Below are 20,692 nucleotides of genomic sequence, written 5' to 3'. Positions count from 1 at the left end.
AAGAAAGTGAAGATGACACAAAAATATGGAAGATATTCAGTGTTCTTGAACTGGAAGAATTAATATTGTTAAAATGACCATACTACCCAAGGCAATACACAGATTCAATGCAATCCCTAATAAAATACCAATGGCATTTTCCACAGAACTAGAACAAATAATTTTAAAATTTGTATGGAAACACAAAAGACCCGAATAGCCAAGACACTCTTGAGAATGAAGAATAGAGCTGGGGCAATCACACTCCCTGACTTCAGGCTGTATACAAAGCTACAGGAATCAAAACAGTGTGGTACTGGCTCAAAAACAGACACATAGATCAATGGAAGAGAATAGAGAGCCCAAAAATAAGCCCATGCACTTAAGGTCGCCAAACCTATGACAAAGGAGGCAAGAATATACAATGGAGAAAAGACAGTCTCTTCAATAGTGGTGCTGGGAAAACTGGACAGCTACATGTAGAAGGATGAAATTAGAAAATTCTCTAACAACATATACAAAAATAAACTCAAAATGGATTAAAGAATTAAATGTAAGACCGTAACTATAAAACTTCTAGAGGAAAACATAGGCAGAACACTATTTGATATAAATGGCAGCAATATTTCTTTGGACCTGTTTCCTAAAGCAAAGAAAATAAAGGCAAAAATAAACGGACCTAATTAAACTTAAAAGCTTTTGCACAGCAAAGAAACCATTGACAAAGTGAAAGGACAACCTACTGAATGGGAGAAAATATTTGCAAATGATATGACCGAAAAGGGGTTAATATCCAATATATACAAACAGTTCAAAGACTGAAAATCAAAAAAATAAACAACTCAATTAAAGAATGGGCAGAAGAACTGAATAGACATTTTTCCAAAAAGGAAATGCAGATGGCCAAGAGGCACATGAAAAGATGCTAATCATCAGGGAAATGCAAATCAAAACCACAATGAGATATCGCATCACACCTGTCAGAATGGCTATCATCAAAAAAAACCCACAAAATGTTGGTGAGGATGTAGAGAAAAGGGAAGTCTTGTACACTGTTGGTAGCAATGTATATTGGTATAGCCATTATGGGAAACAGTATGCGGGTTTCTCAAAAAACTAATACTAGACCTACCATATAACACAGAAATTCCACTCCTGGGTATAGATTAAAAAAAACCCCAAACCACTAATTCGTAAAAGATACATGCACCCTAATGTTCACAGCAGTATCATTTACAATTGCAAGATACAGAAGCAACCTAAGTGTCCACCAACTGATGAATGGAAAAAGATGTGGTTATATATATAGGAATATTGCTCAGCTGTAAAGAAAAAGAATGAAACTTTGCCATTTGCAGCAACATGGATGGATTTGGAGGGTATTATGCTAAGGGAAATAAGTCAGACAGAGAAAGATAAATACTGTATGACATTACTTATATGTGGAATCTACAAAATATAACAAATTAGTGAATATAACAAAAAAGAAGCAGACTCACCGATATAGAAAACAAATTAGTGATTATCAGTGGGGAGAGGAAAGTGGGGAGAGGAAATATAGGGGTAGGGAATTAAGAGGTACATACTATTAAGCATAAAATAGGCTATAGTATACAACATGGGGAATACAGCCAATACTTTATGATAACTATAAATGGAGTATAACCTTTAAAAACTGTGAATCAGTATATTGTATACCTGTAACTTATATAATATTGTACATGAACTATACATCAATAAAAAAAATTAAAAAAAACCCCAAACACTCCTGTATGTTACATATGAAAGTTAAGAGAGTAAATCTAAGAGTTCTCATCACAAGGAATAAAAATGTTTTCTTTTTCTTTAATTTTGTATGTATATGAGATGATGGATGTTTACTAAATTTATTGTGGTTAACATTTCATGATGTATGTAAGTCAAATCATTATGCTGTACATCTTAAACTTATACAGTGCCGTATGTCAATTATAGCTCAATAAAAGTGGAAGAAAAAAAAAGTGAGGGATGAAAAATCCCAGAAAACAGAAAGCTAAAAAGAGGGAACCCCATGTTCTGAACATAAAGTCTACCCAAAACTCTGGTTGACTCCTGAAACCACAGAACAGACTCTAAGCCCCCTAGTGAAGTCTAAATAAACTGGCTTGACATTTTAACTGCCACCTACTGGAAAGAAGACGGTTTGCAATTTGAGATCAGCCATGATAAGTTGCCTACTAAAACAAACAACCAAACAAAGAATCAACGTTCAGAGGCACTACTACATATCGGTCACAATGTCTAGGATAATTTCTAAAATGACTCAATGTAAAAAGAAACAGGAAAAGATGGCCCACAGAAAATGACAATCAATGGAGACTGGTATTGAGTGACGTGAATGTTGGAATTAGCACACAAGGATTTTAAAGCAGCTTTTATAACCATACAGAATGATGTGAAGTAAAATGTGTTCATAATGAATAAAGAGATAGGAAATCTAAGCAGAGAAATGGAGACTATTTTAAAAAGAACCAAATAGAAAATCTAAAATGGAAAAATGAGAAACTCACTATATGGGCTTACAACAGATTAAATATTACATCTGACTCAGTCTATTTATCAATAGAAATTATCCGTTATGAAGAGCATAGGATAAAAAATTAGAAAAAGTGAACAGAACTTCAAAGACCTGTGAGGCAATATCAAATGGCCTAATATATGTGTAATGGGAATTAAAAAAAGAGAAGAAACAGACAATAAGACAGAAAATATATTTTAAGAAATAATGGCCCCAAATTCTCCAAAGTTAGTGAAAGATTAGAAATTCAAAAAGTTCAGAAAACTCCAACTAGAGTAAATATAAAGAAAACCTCACCTATTCAAATTACAGTCAAAAGGCTGAAAACCAAAGTCTATCTATCAAAGTCAAGCAGAGAAGCAGAGCCACTGTGTGTGTGTGTGTGTGTGTGTGTGTGTGTGTGTGTGTGTGTGTGTGTGTATGTATGTGTGTGTGTGAGAGAAGGGATTATAGGGATCTAAACTTCCTCAATTGTGGGAGCTGGTTATGCAGTCTCTCTCTGTAAGGCTGCTGTCTTCATGTTCAATGCTGGAGTCCGGTGTCCATAGGGCAGGAAGGCTGGAAGAGAAGATGCATGTAAAGTGGGGAAAAGAACAAAGTGGAGTCCAGAACCATGAGCTGAAGCTCATAAGATAGTCTGAAACCCATGTTATTTCTTACTGTCTCTGACCTTAATGGGGACATTTGCCATGGAGCTAAACATACACCCCAGCACTGTAGTGGGAAAATCTAAAATAGGATTCATGGGAAGATGGGTAAATGCAGGTCTGACAAGTGCCTCAGGGCAAGGAGATGAGCTAATAGATGCAACAACACGAGGAGCCACAAAATGGCTGCTGCTTCACTTCTGTCCCGGGAATCTCCCACAAGAATCTCATAAAGCATGGGAATTCTAGAAAATGTAGCCTAGCCTAGTCAAACTGACTTATTCTAAGGCCATCACACAAACAGATATGTATTGAAAGCAGCCAGTGAAATATAACACATAATTTACAAGGTAACAAATAATTGAATAAGCACTCTCTAAACTATGCACTTACAATTTTATATTCAGTGAAAATATCCCTCAAAAAATGAAGACAAAATAAAGACATCATCAGATAAAAGAAAACAAATTTCTTGACAGCCAACCTGCACTACAAGAAATGATAACGGAAACTGTTTAGGCTAAAGGGGAATGATACCAGAAAGAAACCTGGATCGTCAAGAAGGAATGAAGGGATGAAAGTGTTCTAGAATCAGTCAGTGGTGATGGCCACACAGCTGTGAATATACTAAAACCCACTGAAGTGTATACTTTAAAAGGTGAAGTATATCTCGAAAAAAAATTTAATTAAAAAAAATGAAGAGCATTTGAAATGGTAAACATGTAGAAAAATAAATACTAAAAGTTCTAACTTAGAATCTGGGACAGATGAAGATTAATCTTCAAATAGGAACACAGAAGTTTAATAAATGAACTGGAACACTTAATATAGTAAGTGTTGGAAGATTCACTTTGGCTCTTTCAGAAGACACATTATTTCATTTAGGTCTCACTCTGTTCCTTGCACTTAAATAGTAAACATTACTCATTTACACAGCTGCCATTTCATTGAAATGAGTTATCAACCAAGTGACCAAAATAAATTATTAAATACCTAAATTACTCTCTAAAATTAAGTTTTCTCTTCTCCTCTGAAGGAAATATTTGGAAAATAAATACATACGTAGTAAGTGTAAGTTCAATCTCAAAATAAGCCAAAGATTTCAAATCAATCATGCCTGAATACCTCTTGGTCTTCACTGTTTTATAAATATATATATATCTTTACAAAGAATAAAGCTTTAACAGTTAGCATAAAATTGGGCTCTAAAGTTTTCAATCTCAGCTAGACCCTCAAGCACTATCCGGAACCTCTTTACATGTCCCTGTTAGGTTTCTCTCTGGTTCCCTCTCCTCTCCCTATATAAGACAGTTGCTCTCTCCAAGCTTTTGACACTGACCATGCACTTTCTTCTCACTCTAAGAAGGCAGGGAAAGTACGACCTTTAGGTAGGAATTATCCCAACTTCCTAACCAACTTCCTAACCAAAACATGTTTGCTTCAGTGGGCATTTCTATTTCTTTCCAATCAATGTCTCTACAAAGGTGCCCCACCTCTTTTGTAAAGGTTAATCCCTTCAGCTGTGCTTCATAGACCTTGCTTTGTTCTTAGATCGTACCTTTTTCTATATTTATTAATCTTACAGCTTACTATCTATATACTGTACATCTTACTATCTGTATATTCTCATCTTAAATCTTATTTTTCTAGATAACCCCACTTTCAGAGTCCTTATTGGATTTTTCCCCTAAGTATACAGTCGTCCCTCATTATCCACAGGGGATTAGTTCCAGGACCCCCTTCGGATACGAAAATCTGTGGATGCTCAAGTCCCTTATATACAATGGTATAGAAGTTGCATATAACCTCTGCACATCCTCAGCAAACTTTAAGTCATTTCTAGATTACTTATAATAACTAATATAATGTAAATGCTATATAATTAGTTGTAAATACAATGTAAATGCTACAGAAGTAGCCGCCTACCTGCAGCAAATTCAAGTTTTGCTTTTTGGAACTTTCTGGAATTAAGAATTATATATATATGTGTGTGTGTGTATATATATATATACACACACATACATATATATACACACACACATGCACACACACGCACAATTGGTTTGATTCACAGATGCAGAACCCATGGATACAGAGGGCTCACTGCATGGGGAAAACAAAAACAAATATAATCCATTCTATAGGTGAAGTTCCATTTAGATACTGCTTCCTCTTTATTTTTCAAATTTCTTGAGTAGCCCATGCTTGGTATTTCCATTTATTTCACCTTCCATTTGAATTTTAAAATTAAAAAAAAAATGAAATATATTTCAAGCATAAAGGAAAGAATAGAAAATGAAAACCACACCTAAGGGATGTTAACATTTTGTCACATACACTTTCAAACTTTTGTTTTTTGGAATATAAAACACAGAGATGCAGTAAAATACCTTTCCCTAAGATTCAAACATTTTAACCTACAACAATGACAATCACATATTCAAGCAAATACTGTTGTAGAATTACTTTGTATCATTGACATGCAAGTTTTTATACTTTTCTCCCACATATAGAAAGTCATAAATATAGTCATCTCTTAGTTCATTCTCAGTTTTTGTAATAATGGTATCACATTTCCTAAATATCCTTTGTAACATGCCTTTTTATATTTAAATACTTGAGATTCATCAATATTGACACAAGTCCAAGTTATTAATTTTTTATTCAGTATAATATTCCACTGTAAGAAAAGGACTAAATTTAATTATTATATACTCCCCTGTTAAAGATCTTTTCTTTCCTTTAAAAATCATATACCCCTTATTTCCTTTTCTTATCTTATTGTGTTGGCTATAATCTATGATTAAAAACTGCCTAGAATGTGATATTGATAGACATCCTTAACTTGTTCTCACATTTAAAGAAAATATGTGTAATACCCAACAAGTACCTATAAAGCTTGTAGAACATTTTTTAATAAAAACCTATTTATTTATTTTTTTATTTATTGAAATATAGTTTATTTACCATATTATATTAATTTTAGGTGTACAGCAAAGTGATTCAGTATTTTTACAGATTGTACTCCATTAAAAGTTATTATAAGATAATGGTTCTAATTCCCTGTGCTATACAACATTCCATCATTGTTTATCTATTTTATACATAGTAGTTTCTATCCCTTAATCCTATACCCCTAACTTGCCCCTCTCCTTTTCCATCTTCCCACTGGTAACCACTAGTTTGTTTTCTACATCTTTGACTCTATTTCTACTTTGCATATACATTCATTTGTATTATTTTTTAGATTCCACATGTAAGTGATATCATACAGTATTTGTCTTTGTTTGTCTGACATTTCATTAAGTATAATATTCTCTCGGCCCATCTATTTTTCTCCTAATGGCAGAATTTCATTCTTTTTGTGGCTGAGTAATATTTATATATATATTTACACATACACACACACACACCACACCTTCTTTATTTATCTGTTGATGAACACATGGGTTGCTTCCACATCCTGGATATTGTAAGTAGTGCTGATATGAACATAGGGGTGCATGTATCTTTTACAAATTAGTGTTTTCATTTTTTTCTGTATATATACCCAGAAGTGGAATTGCTGGATCATATGGTAGTTCAATTTTTAGGTTTCTGAGGAAACTCTACTATTTTCCAAAGTGGCTGCACCAATTTACATTCCCACCAACAGTGTACAAGGTTTCCCTTTTCTCCACATCCTCATCAACATTTGTTCTTTGTATACTTTTGGATGATAGCCATTCTGACAGGCATGAGGTGATCTCTCATTGTGGTTTTGATTTGCATTTCTCTGATTACTGATGTTGAACATCTTTTCATGTGCCTGTTAGCCATCTGTATGTTTCCTTTGGAGAAATGTCTATTCAGATCTTCTACCCATTTTTTGATTGTGTGCTTGTTTTTTTGATATTGAGTTGTATGAGCTGTTTATATATTTTGGATATTAACCTTTGTTAGTCATATCATTTGCAAATTTTTTTTTCCCATTCCATAGGATGTCTTTTTGTTTTGTTGACGGGTTCCTTTGCTTGTGCAAAAGCTTTTAACTTTAATTAGGTCCTCATGTGTTTATTTTTGCTTTTATTTCTTTTGCATTAGTCATAACACTTTATATAGAAATTCTTGAGGTCTCCACACAAAAACTAGCAGAACTAATAAATGAATTCACCAAAGTTGCAGGATACAAGATTAATATACAGAAACCTGTTACTTTTCCACAGTTTTAATAATGAACTATCAGAAAAAGAAAGTAAAAAAACTCATTTAAAATCACATCAAAAAGAATAAAATACCAACAAATCAACTTAACCAAGAAGGTGAAAGACCTATACTCTGAAAGCTATAAAACATTAAGGAAATTAATGATGATAAAAATAAATGGAAAGATATTCCATGCTCTTAGACTGGAAGAATTAATATTGTTAAAACGGTCATAAGACCAAAAGTGATCTACAGATTTAATGCAATCTCTATCGAAACACCCATGACATTTTTCACAGAACTAGAACAAATAATCCTAAAATTCATATGGAAACACAAAAGACCCTGAATTGACAAAGCAATCTTGTTCTTTAACAAAGATGGAGGTATCACACTCCCAGACTTCAGACTATACTAGAAAGCTACAGTAATCAAAACAACATAGTACTGGCACAAAAACAGACACACAGATCAATGGAATGGAATAGAAAGCCCATATATAAACCCAAACAACTACAGTCAATTATTTTACAATAAAAACCTAGGGAACCTTCAAGATGGTGGAGGAGTAAGACGTGGAGATCACCCTCCACCCCCAAAATACATCTAAATGTGGAAAAACTCCTACAGAACACCTACTGAATGCTGGCAGAAGACCTCAGACTTCCCCAAAGGCCTAAATGAGCAAGAGCCCCCTAATGACCACTGCTTTAACCCCATCCACTCTGGGTTGGAGCAGATGCCTGAAGGCGACCTACATGAAGAGATGGGGCCAAAACGAAAGCTTAAGTCCAGGAGCTGGGCGAACAAAGAAGAGAAAGGGAAATTAAATTTCTCTGTGCAGCCTTAGGAGCAGCACATTAAACTCCCACAGTCAACTTGATGTACCCTGCAGCTGTGGGATACCTGAAAAGACAACGAATCATCCCAAAATTGAGGCGGTGGACTTTGGAAGCAACTGTAAACTCTGGGTTTGCTGTCTGCGACTGATTTGTTTCCGATTTTTATGTTTATATAGTTTAGTTTTTAGCACTTGGTATCATTGGTAGATTTGTTTATTGGTTTGGTTGTTCTCTACTTTTAAAAAATTTTATTATTATTTTAATAATTTTATTTATTTTTGTTCTTTTTTTTCTCCCTTTTCTTCTGAGTTGTGTGGCTGACAGGGTCTTGATGTTCCGGCCTGGTGTCAGACCTGAGCCTATGAGGTGGGAGAGCTGAGTTCAGGACACTGGACCAACAGAGACCTCCCGGTCAAATGTAATAACAATTGGCAAGAGATCTCCCAGAGATCTCAATCTCAATGCTACGACACAGCTCCACCCAACGGCCAGAAAGCTCCAGTGTTGGACGCCCCATGTCAAACAACTAGCAAGACAGGAACACAACCACACTCATTAGCAGAGAGGCTGCTTAAAATCATACTAAGTTCAAAGACACCCCAAAACACACCACTGGACGTTGTGCCCACTAGAAAGACAAGATCCAGCCCCACCCACCAAAACGCAGGCACCAGTTCCCTCCAGCAGAAAGCCTACACAATGCACTGAACCAACCTCACCCACAGGGAGCAAACAGCAAAAACAATGGGAAATAGGAACCTGAAGCCTGCAAAAAGGAAACCCCAAACACAGTAAGTTAAACAAAATGAGAAGACAGAGAAATGTGCAGCAGATCAAGGAGCAAAATGAAAACCCACCAGAACAAACAAATGAAGAGGAAATAGGCAGTCTACCTGAAAAAGAATTCAGAGTAATGATAGTAAAGATGATAAAAAATCTCAAAAATACAATGTAGAAAACAAAAGAAACATTTAACAATGACCTGGAAAAACTAAAGAGCAAAGGAAAAATGATGAACAACACAATAAATGAAATTAAAAGTTCTCTGGCAGGAATCAAGAGCAGAAAAACTGAGGCAGAAGAATGGATAAGTGACCAGGAACATAAAATAGTGGAAATAACTACTGCAGAGGAGAATAAAGAAAAAAGAATGAAAAGAATTGAGGACAGTCTCAGAGACCTCTGGGACAACATCAAACACAACAACATTCGAATTATAGGGGTCCCAGGAGAAGAAGAGAAAAAAAAAAGGGTCTGAGAAAATATTTGAAGAGATTGTGTTGAAAACTTCCCTAAAATGGTAAAGGTATTAGTCAAACGAGTCCAGGAAGCCAAGAGTCCCATACAGGATACCAACAGGGAGAAACAAGACAAGACACATATTAATCAAACTATCAGAAATTAAATACAAGGAAAAATATTAAAAGCAGTAAGAGAAAAGCAACAAGTAATATACAAAGGAATCCCCATAAGGTTAAGAGCTGATGTTTCAGCAGAAACTCTGCAAGCCAGAAGGGACTGGCACGACATATTTAAAGTGATGAAAGGGAGAAACCTACAACCAAGATTATTCTACCCAGCAAGGATCTCATTCAGATTCAATGGAGAAATTAAAACCTTTACAAACAATCAAAAGTTAAGAGAATTCAACACCACCAAACAGCTTTACAAAAAACGCTAAAGGAACTTCGCTAGGCAGGAAACACAAGAGAGGGAAAAGACCTACAATAACAAACCCTAAACAATTATGAAAATCGTAATAGGAACATATATATCAATAAATACGTTAAATGTAAATGGGTTAAATGCTCCAACCAAAAGACACAGACTGGCTAAATGGATACAGAAACAAGACCCATATATATGCTGTCTACAAGAGACCCACTTCAGACCGAGGGACACATACAGACTGAAAGTGAGGGAATGGAAAAAGATACTCCATGCAAATGGAAATCAAAAGAAAGCTGGTGTAGCAATTCTCATATCAGAAAACATAGACTTAAAATAAAGACTATTAAAAGAGACAAAGAAGGACACTACATAATGATCAAGGGATCAATACAAGAAGAAGATATAACAATTGTAAATATTTATGCACCCAACATAGGAGCACCTCAATACATAAGGCAAATGCTAACAGCCATAAAAGGGGAAATAAACAGTAACACATTATAGCAGGGGACTTAAACACCCCACTTTCACCAATGGACAGATCATCCAAAATGAAAATAAATAAGAAAACACAAGGTTTAAATGACACATTAAACAAGATGGACTTAACTGATATCTATAGGACATCCCATTCAGAAAAAACAGAATACACTTTCTTCTCAAGTGCTCATGTAATTCTCCAGGATAGATCATATCTTGGGTCACAAATTAAGCCTTGGTAAATTTAAGAAAATTGAAAGCATATCAAGTATGTTTCCCGACCACAATGCTATGAGACTAGGTATAAATTACAGAAAAATAAACTGTAAAAATTACAAACACATGGAGGCTAAACAATACACTACTAAATATCCAAGAGATCACTGAAGAAATCAAAGAGGAAATCAAAAAATACCTAGAAACAAATGACAATGAAAACACAATGACCCAAAACCTCTGGGTTGAAGCAAAAGCAGTTCTAAGAGGAAAGTATATAGCAATACAATCCTACCTCAAGAAACAAGAAACATCTCAGGTAAACAACCTAACCTTGCACCTAAAGCAATTAGAGAAAGAAGAAGAAAAAAACCCCAAAGTTAGCAAAATGAAAGAAATCTTAAAGATCAGATCAGAAATAAATTAAAAAGAAATGAAGGAAACAAGAGCAAAGATCAACAAAACTAAAAGCTGGTTCTTTGAGAAGATAAACAAAATTGATAAACCATAAGCGAGACTCATGAAGAAAAAAAAAAAGAAGACTCAAATCAACAGAATTAAAAATGAAAAAGAAGTAGCAACTGACACTGAAGAAATACAAAGGATCATGAGAGATTACTACAAGCAACTCTATGCCAATAAAATGGACAACCTGGAAGAAATGGACAAATTCTTAGAAAAGCACAACCTTCTGAGACTGAACCAAGGAGAAATAGAAAGTATAAACAGACCAATCACAAGCACTGAAATAGAAACTGTGATTAAAAATCTTCCAACAAACAAAAGCGCAGGACCAGATGGCTTCACAGGCGAATTCTATGAAACATTTAGAGAAGAGCTAACACCTATCCTTCTCAAATGCTTCCAAAATATAGCACAGAGAGGAACACTCCCAAACTCATTCTACAAGGCCACCATCACCCTGATACCAAAACCAGACAAAGATGCCAGAAAAAAAGAAAACTACAGGCCCATATCACTGATGAACACAGATGCAAAAATCCTCAACAAAATACTGGCAAACAGAATCCAACAGCACATTAAAAACATTATACACCATGATCAAGTGGTGTTTATCCCAGGAATACAAAGATTCTTCACTCTACGCAAATCAATCAATGTGATATACCATATTAACAAACTGAAGGACAAAAACCATATGATAATCTCAATAAATGCAGAAAAATCTTTCGATAAAATTCAGCACCCATTTACGATAAAAACTCTCCAGAAGGTAGGCAGAGAGGGACCCTACCTCAACATAATACAGGCCCTATATGACAAACCCACAGCCAACATTGTTCTCAATGGTGAAAAACTGAAACTACTTCCTCTAAGATCAGGAAGAAGACAAAGTTTCCTTCTCTCACCACTGTTATTCAACATAGTTTTAGAAGTTTTAGCCATAGCAATCAGAGAAGAAAAAGAAACAAGAGGAATCCAAATCAGAAAAGAAGTAAAACTGTCCCTGTTTGCAGATGACATGATACTATACTTAGAGAATCCTGAAGATGCTACCAGAAAACTACTAGAGCTAATCAATGAATTTAGTAAAGTAACAGGATATAGCATTAATGCACAGAAATCTCTTGCATTCCTATACACTAATGATGAAAAATCTGAAAGAGAAATTAAGAAAACACTCCCATTTACCACTGCAACAAAAAGAATAAAATACCTAGGAATAAACCTACCTAAGGACACAAAAGACTGGTATGCAGAAAATTATAAGACACTGATCAAAAAATTAATAATGATACAAACAGATGGAGAGATATACCATGTTCTTGGATTGGAAGAATCAACATTGTGAAAATGACTCTATTACCCAAAGCAATCTAGAGATTCAAGGCAATCCCTATCAAACTACCACTGGCATTTTTAACAGAACTAGAACAAAATATTTCACAATTTGTATGGAAACACAAAAGACCCCGAATTGCCAAAGCAAACTTGAGAAAGAAAAACGGAGCTGGGAGAATTAGGCTCCCTGACTTCAGACTATACTACAAAGCTATAGTAATCAAGACAGTATGGTACTGGCACAAAAATAGAAATATAGATCAATGGAACACGATAGAAAGGTCAGAGATAAACCGACACACATATGGTCACCTTATCTTTGACAAAGAAGGCAAGAATAAACAATTGAGAAAAGACAGCCTCTTCAATAAATGGTACTGGGAAAACTGGACAGCTACATGTACAAGAATGAAATTAGAACACTCCCTAACGCCATATACAAAATAAACTCAAAATGGATTAAAGACCTAAATATAAGGCCAGACACTATAAAAACTCTTAAAGGAAAGCATAGTGAGAACACTCTATGACATAAATCACAGCAAGATTCTTTTTGACCCACCTCCCAGAGAAATAGAAATAAAAACAAAAATAAACAAATGGGACCTAATGAAACTTAAAAGGTTTTGCACAGCAAAGGAAACCATAAACAAGATGAAAAGCCAACCCTGAGAATGGGAGAAAATATTTGCAAACAAAACAACTGACAAAGGATTAATCTCCAAAATATACAACAGCTCATGGGGCTCAATATCAAAAAAACGAACAACCCAATCCAAAAATGGGCAGAAGACCTAAACAGACATTTCTCTGCAGAAGATATACAGATTGCCAACAAACACATGAAAGAATGCTCAACATCACTAATCATTAGAGAAATGGAAATCAAAACTACAATGAGGCATCACCTCACACCAGTCAGAACGGCCATCATCAAAAAATCTACAAACAATAAATGCTGGGGAGGGTGTGGAGAAAAGGGAACCCTCTTGCACTGTTGGTGGGAATTTGTATTGGTACAGCCACTATGGAGAACAGTATGGAGCTTCCTTAAAAAACTAAAAATAGATCTGCCATATGACCCAGCAATCCCACTACTGGGCATATACCTTGAGAAAACCATAATTCAAAAAGAGTCATGTACCACAATGTTCATTGCAGCACTATTCACAATAGCCAGGATATGGAAGCAACCTAAGTGTCCATCAACAGATGAATGGATAAAGATGATGTGGCACACATATACAATGGAATATTACTGGGCCAGAAAAAGAAACGAAACTGAGTTATTTGTAGTGAGGTGGATGCACCTAGTGTCTGTCATACAGAGTGAAGTAAGTAAGAAAGAGAAAAACAAATACCATATGCTAACACATATATATGGAATCTAAAAAACAAAATGGTCCTGATGAACCTAGGGGCAGGACAGGAATAAAGACGCAACCATGGAGAACGGACTTGAGGACATGGAGAGGGGGAAGGGTAAGCTGGGGCAAAGTGAGAGAGTGGCATTTATATATATATATATATATATATATATAACCAATTGTAAAATAGCTAGTGGGAAGCAGCTGCATAGCACAGGGAGATCAGCTCAGTGCTTTCTGAGTACCTTGAATGGTGGTACAGGGAGTGTTGGAGGGAGTCGCAAGAGAATGGGGATATGGGGATATATGTATACATATAGCTGATTCACTTTGTTATACAGCAGAGACTAACATAACATTGTAAAGCAATTATACTCCAATAAAGATGTTAAAAATTTTTTTAATCTATTTACTTCTAAGGTTACTAAAAGTGTTTTCAATGTGTTTTTTAAAATAATGAATAGTTTCTAACTTCATCTTCATGAAAAGATTTTGTATAAAGATTGAGATGATCATGTGGATTATACAATTTCTAAATAAGTTAAATGAGATTAAAACATTTTTAATCTAATCATATTTCTAGAAAAAATTCAACATGAATATGAGAATGTAAATATTTTATGCATTGTTGGAAATAGCTGGTTAACACTTTACTTAGGATAATTTAAGTCTATGTTCATAAATGGGCAATAATTTTTCTGCTGTATGAGCCTTGTCAGGGTTTGATATCAAGGTTGTAACATAAATTTCAGATGCATATAACATGTTTTTCTCCTTTTCTTCAGGAACAAATTGTATAAAATATTTTTAATGATAGAAATTATCTTTTCTTTGTTGTATGAAGATTATCTAAAAAAGGCATGTGGACTTGACTTGTTATTTCTATATTTGGGTGGAAACACTGAAGTTGAAAAGATGACAGATTGTATACTAATTTAAAGATTAGATATAGATGTTTTCACATTTTTCTTGAGTCAGCTGATAATTTATAGTTTTATAAAAATTGTCAAGTAATTCTTTCATTGTAGTTGCATCATATTTTAACTACTGTATTGTAGTTGTGCCCCATTTCACATATTTTTGTGCTGTCTAACTTTTCTTGATTAACTTTGAGATTAGTCTACTTTTGTAATCTTCTACATAACTGCAGTTTTGTTTTCTTGATCCTTTCAAATGTTTGTTTTCTATTTCATTCATTTTTACTTTTGTATTTATTATTTGTATCTACTCACTTCCACTGGGTTTATTCTGTTGCTGCTCTTTTCCCTCCTAATTTGATTTGGAAGACTTACTAATTAATTTTTGACCTTTCTTTTCTGTTGTCCACTCTCAACACAATACAAGTATTTAAGAACCTCTTTTGACCTCCCTGGTGGCACAATGGTTAAGAATCCGCCTCCCAATGCAGGGGAGATGGGTTCAAGCCCTGGTGTGGGAAGATCTCACATGCCGTGGAGGAACTAAGCCCAGGCACCACAACTAGAGAGCCTGCACTCTAGAGTCCACAAGCCACAACTACTGAGCCCGCGTGCCATAACTACTGAAGCCCGCATGCCAAAACTGCTGAAGCCTGTGTGCCTAGAGCCCGTGCTCCGGAACAAGAGAATCCACTGCAGTGAGAAGCCTGTGCACTGCAGTGAAGAGTAGACCCGCTCACTGCAACTAGAGAAAGCCCATGTGCAGCAGCAAATACCTGATGTAGCCAAAAAACAAAAAAAAAAAAAAAAAAAAAAAAAAAAAGGAAAAAAGAAGAACCTCTTTGGCTGCATTTCACAAATTTTCATTGTAATTCAGTTCTAAACATTTTCTGATTTCCAACGTGCCTATTTTGTAATCCATGAATTATATTAAAGTTTATTTTAAACGTTTGGGTTTTAGAGAAGTATTTCCTTGCTGATTGCTCCAAGTTTTATTGCAATGTGATCACAGAATATGATCAGAGCTATATTGTAGTTCCTTTGTTCTACTGAGGTTTGATTTGTTGTTTTAAAAGAAATGCACATTCTAAACTACAGACCGATATCCCCATGAACATTGCTGCAAAAATCCTCAATAAAGTATCAGCAAAATGAATTCAGAAGTATATTAAAATGATTTTATATGACCATTTCATAAGGATTTCACTGAATCAATAACATCCACTTTGACCAGTAATTATCATCTCAACAATATTAAGTTTCCAACCCACAAACATGGGATGTCTTTCCAATTATTTATGTCTAATTTATTTAAGCAATGTTTTGTAGTTTGCAGCATATAAATTTTACATCTACCTAATTATATTTATTCCTAAATATTTTATTCTTTTTGATGCTATTTTCTATGGAATTGTTTTCTTAATTTACTTTTCAGATATAGCTAATGTGTAGAAATATAATGTATTTTGTGTGTGATTTTGTATCTGCAACTTTGCTGGATTTTTCATTAGCTTTAAGAGGTTTTTTGGTGTGTGTCTGTATTCCTTAGTGTTTTCTACATATAAGATCATGTCATCTGTTAACAGAGATAGTTTTACTACTTCCTTTCCCATTTGATTGCATTTTATTTCCTGTTCTTTCTAAACATTCTGACAACTTCTAGTACTATGTTGAAATGAAATGCTGAAAGTAGGAATCTTTGTCTTCTTCCTTATCTTTGGGGAAAAGCTTTCAGACTTTCATCATAAAGTGGGTGACCTGTGGGTTCATACATGGCCTTTATTATGATGAGGAAGTTTCCTTCTATTTCTAGTTTTCTGAGTATGGGTTTTTTGTTTTGTTTTGTTTCTTTTACCATGAAAGAGTGCTGAATTTTGTCAAATGCTTTTTCTGCACCAGCTGAAATCACATGGGTTTTTTCTTTATTCTGTTGAAGTAGGGTATTACATTGATTGATTTTAGTATCATGAATCTTTGCATTCCTGGCATACAACTCACTTCATCATGATGTATAATCCTTTTAATATGCTGCTGATTGGTTTGTTAGTGTTTGGTTGAGAATTTTTGCATGTGTATTAACTGGGAATATTGGTGTACAGTTTTCTTGCAGTGTCTTTGCATGATTTTGGAATCAGGGTAATGCTGTCTTCACAGAATGAGTCAGGAAGTACTCACTCCTCTTCAGTTTCTTGGAATAGTTTGAGAAGGATTGGCATTATTTCTCCTTTAAATGTTTGAAGAATTCTCTAGTGAAGCTGTCTGGTCTAGGGCTTTTCTTTATTGATTTTTTGTTTACTTTGTCCTTATTAGTTCTTATTAGTTTTAGGTCTATTCAAAATTTCTATTTCTACTTGAGTAGTTTTGGCAGGTTGTACGTTTTTAGGAATTTTTCCAATACATATAGGTTACCCACTTTATTAGTGTACAGGTGTTCATATTATTCTCATAATTCTTTTTATTTCTATAAAGTCAGTAGTAATGTTTTTCACTTGTGATTTTAATATCTGCTTTTTCTTTTTCTTAGTCAATCTACTTAAAAGTTTGTCAATTTTGTTGATCTTTTCAAACAATGAACTATTTTTGGTTTTATTGACTTTATTGTTTTTCTATTGTCTATTTGTCTATTGCATGTATATCCACTCTAATCTTTATGCCAAAAATTGGCTAACCTAGATGAAGTGATGAAATTCACTTCATGAAGATATAACAATATTAAATCTGGGTGCACCTAAGAACAGAACTTTAAGTTTAAAGTAAAGAAAAAGTGATAGAACTGAAAGAGAATTAGTCAACACCACAATTATTGTTCAGGATTTTACTTATCCTCTCTTAGTAATTGATAAAAGCAAGCTGGCAAACAATCAGTAAGGATGTAGAATACTTAAAACTATTAACCCACTTGATCTAATTGACATTTATAGAACACTGTATATAACAAGAGAAGAATACACATTATTTCAAATGCACATGAAACACTCATCAACATAAACCATATTTTCTTCATTAAACAAATCTCAATGGATTTAAATTATTTAAAATTATACGAAATATGTTCCTTAACAACAACAAAATTAGACTAGAGATGTAAACAGAAAGATAACTAAAAAATCTCCAAATATTGTAAATCAAACAACACACTTCAGTAAACCATAGGGTCACAGAAGGAATCACAAGGAAAATTAGAAAGCATTTTGAAATAAAAATTAAATCATAAAATGACATAACAAAACTTACATGATGCAGCTAGGGCAGTGCTTAGAGGTAGTAAAAATACAGCACTACAAGCTCATATTATAAAAGAAAGGTTTCAAATCTAGTAAGTTTTCAACGTAATTGGCTAAAAGGAAGAGCTTATAAAACAAGGTAAAAGGAATAGAAAAAAATAAAGAAAATAATGCATCAACTTAATGCCAGTGAATTCAACAATTAGACAAAAATTTTTAAATACCTTGAAACACAGATAAACTATAAAACCTCACTGAAAAGAAACAGATAATAAGAGGTACCGTATATCCACTAAATAAATTGAATTTCTTTACTCTAGGCTCAGATGGCTTCACAGGACATTCTGTCAACATTTAAAGAAGAAATAAGGGCAATTCTATGCAAACTTTTCCATAAAATAGAAGAGGGAACACCACTTATTTTTGGTGTCCAGCATTATCCTGATTCTAAAACCAGATAGTACATGAAAAGAAAAATATAGTCCAATATTTCCTATGACTATAAATGCAAAATTCTTAACAAAATACTGAAACAATCTAGCAATATATAAAAAAGATAACATACCATGATTGTTTAGAGGTTTATCCTAGGCATGCAAGTGAAAATCAATCAATGTGAGTCAATGTATTAATAAACTAAGGTAGAAACATCACATAGTTATCTCAATGAATGCAGAAAAAAAGCATTCGATGAAATCCAGCATTTATTCATAATAAAAATGTTCATGAAATAGAAACAGCAGATAATTTTGTCAAGCTGAGAGATGGCATGCATAAAAAAACCTACAGCTAATATCATAATCAGAAGGGGAAATGCAAATTCTATCTCCCCCAAATTAGTAATAATTAAATGTCTGTTCTCACCATCTCTATACAACATTGTTCTGGAGATCCTAGTCAATGCAATAAGGTAAGAAAAAGAAGAAATAAAAGGCATACAAGTTGGAAATGGATGACATGATCATCTATGTAGACTACCTCCTAAAAAAAAGAAAGGTACCAAAAGTATTAAGTACATTCAAACCCAATAAACTAGTGACATACACATAAACCCTCCACTAAAGACCTATTTAGCTCAGTTTCCTTGGTTTCTTTTACTCAGTACCTAATGTCTGACTTTCAACAAAAAATTATAAGACATATTAAAAGATTAAAAATATATTTTCAAGATACAGAGAAAGCCTCAAATATGGCAGAGAGAGATGTTGAAATTATGAGACTAGGAATTTGAAGCAGCTATGATCAATATATTAAAGGTTTTAGTAGAAAAAGTTGACTATATGCAAGAACAGATGGATAATATAAGTAGATAAATGGAATCTCTAAGAAAGCATCAAAGGAAATGCTAGCAATCAAAAACACCATCACAGAAATTAAGAACACTTTTGATAGCCTCACCAATCAGAACACAGCCAAGGACAGAATCAGTGAGCTTGAAGAAATGTTAATAGAAACTTTCAAAATTGAAATGCAAAGAGAAAAAAGAATAAAAAAGAACAGAATATCCAAAAATTGTGAGACAATTATAAAAGATGTAATGTACGTGTAATGGGAATATAAGAAGAAGAGAGAGAGAATGGAACAAAAGAAATATTTGAAGCAATAACAGTATTCCACAATTAGTGCTAGGCACCATACTACAGGTCCTACAGAAGTTCAGAGAATATCAGTCAAGACAAGTACCCCCAAATCTACACTTAGCCATAGGTATAGCCATTTAAACTGAAGAAAATCAAAGACAAAGATAAAATCTTGAGAGAAGGCAGAAGTGGGTGAGTGCACGTGCACACGCGCACACACACAGCAAAAAACTTTATCTATAAAGGTGAAAGTTAAGAATTACATTGAGTTTCTCTTCAGTAACCTTGCAAGCAATGAAAAAATGGAGTGAAATATGTAGTGTTGAAAGACAAAAGCATCAACCTAGAATTCTGTATAGAGCAAAATTATCCTTCAAAAATAAGGAAAAATAAAGACTTTCCCAGACAAAAAACTGAGGCAATTTGTCACCAGGAGACCTACCTTGCAAAAACTGTTAAAAGAAATTCATCAAAAAGAAGGCAAATGATATAGATCAGAAACTTAGATTTACATAAAGAAAGGAAGTGTATTAAAGAAGGAATACACGAAGATTAAATATTTTTTTCCATATTCTTAATTAAAATAATTAGACAAAAGTTTGTTCATTTTGAGTTTATTTTTGTGTATGGTATTAGGGAGTGCTCTAATTTCATTCTTTTACATATAGCTGGCGAAGCAACCAACAAGGGATTAATCTCCAAAATATATAAACAGCTCAATATCAAAAAAACAAACAACCCAATCAAAAAATGGATGGAAGACCTAAATAGACATTTCTCCAAAGAAGACATATGGATGGCCAACAAACACATGAAAATATGCTCAACATTAATTATTAGAGAAATGCAAATCAAAATTAAAATGAGGTATCACCTCACATCAGTCAGAATGGCCATTATCAAAAAAAATCTACAAACAATAAATGCTGGAGAGGGTGTGGAGATAAGGAAACCCTCATGCATTGTTGGTGGGAATGTAAATTGATACAGCCATTATGAAGAACAGTATGGAGGTTCTTAAAAAACTAAAAATAGAATTACCATATGACCTAGTGATCCCACTATTGGGCATATATCCTGAGAAAACCACAATTCAAAAAGACACATGCATCCCAAGGTTCTCTGCAGTACTATTTATAACAGCCAGGACGTGGAAGCAACCTAAATGTCCATTAACAGAGGAATGGATAAAGAAGATGTGGTACATATATACAATGGAATATT

At 34.0% G+C, this 20,692-nt stretch overlaps 1 protein-coding gene across 31 annotated transcripts in view; it reads right to left on the bottom strand.

Annotated features, from left to right (window-relative positions):
- The window catches only part of AKT3 (AKT serine/threonine kinase 3), a 395,069-nt gene that overhangs the window by 45,044 nt on the left and 329,333 nt on the right, over positions 1-20,692 (bottom strand). The window contains exon 15 of one of the 31 annotated variants that reach the window (XM_079904997.1): positions 3,049-3,094. The exons of the other annotated variants lie outside the window; for them this stretch is intronic. Coding sequence (XP_079761123.1) covers positions 3,059-3,094 — 36 coding nt within the window. The 3' untranslated portion in view covers positions 3,049-3,058. Of the gene's footprint in view, positions 1-3,048; positions 3,095-20,692 lie in introns of those variants that run through there. 31 annotated transcript variants of the gene reach the window in all.

Source organism: Stenella coeruleoalba, assembly GCF_951394435.1.
Source record: "Stenella coeruleoalba genome assembly, chromosome: 1".
In the NCBI taxonomy this organism is placed as follows: domain Eukaryota; kingdom Metazoa; phylum Chordata; class Mammalia; order Artiodactyla; family Delphinidae; genus Stenella; species Stenella coeruleoalba.
This window is presented reverse-complemented; position numbering and strand designations above follow the sequence as displayed.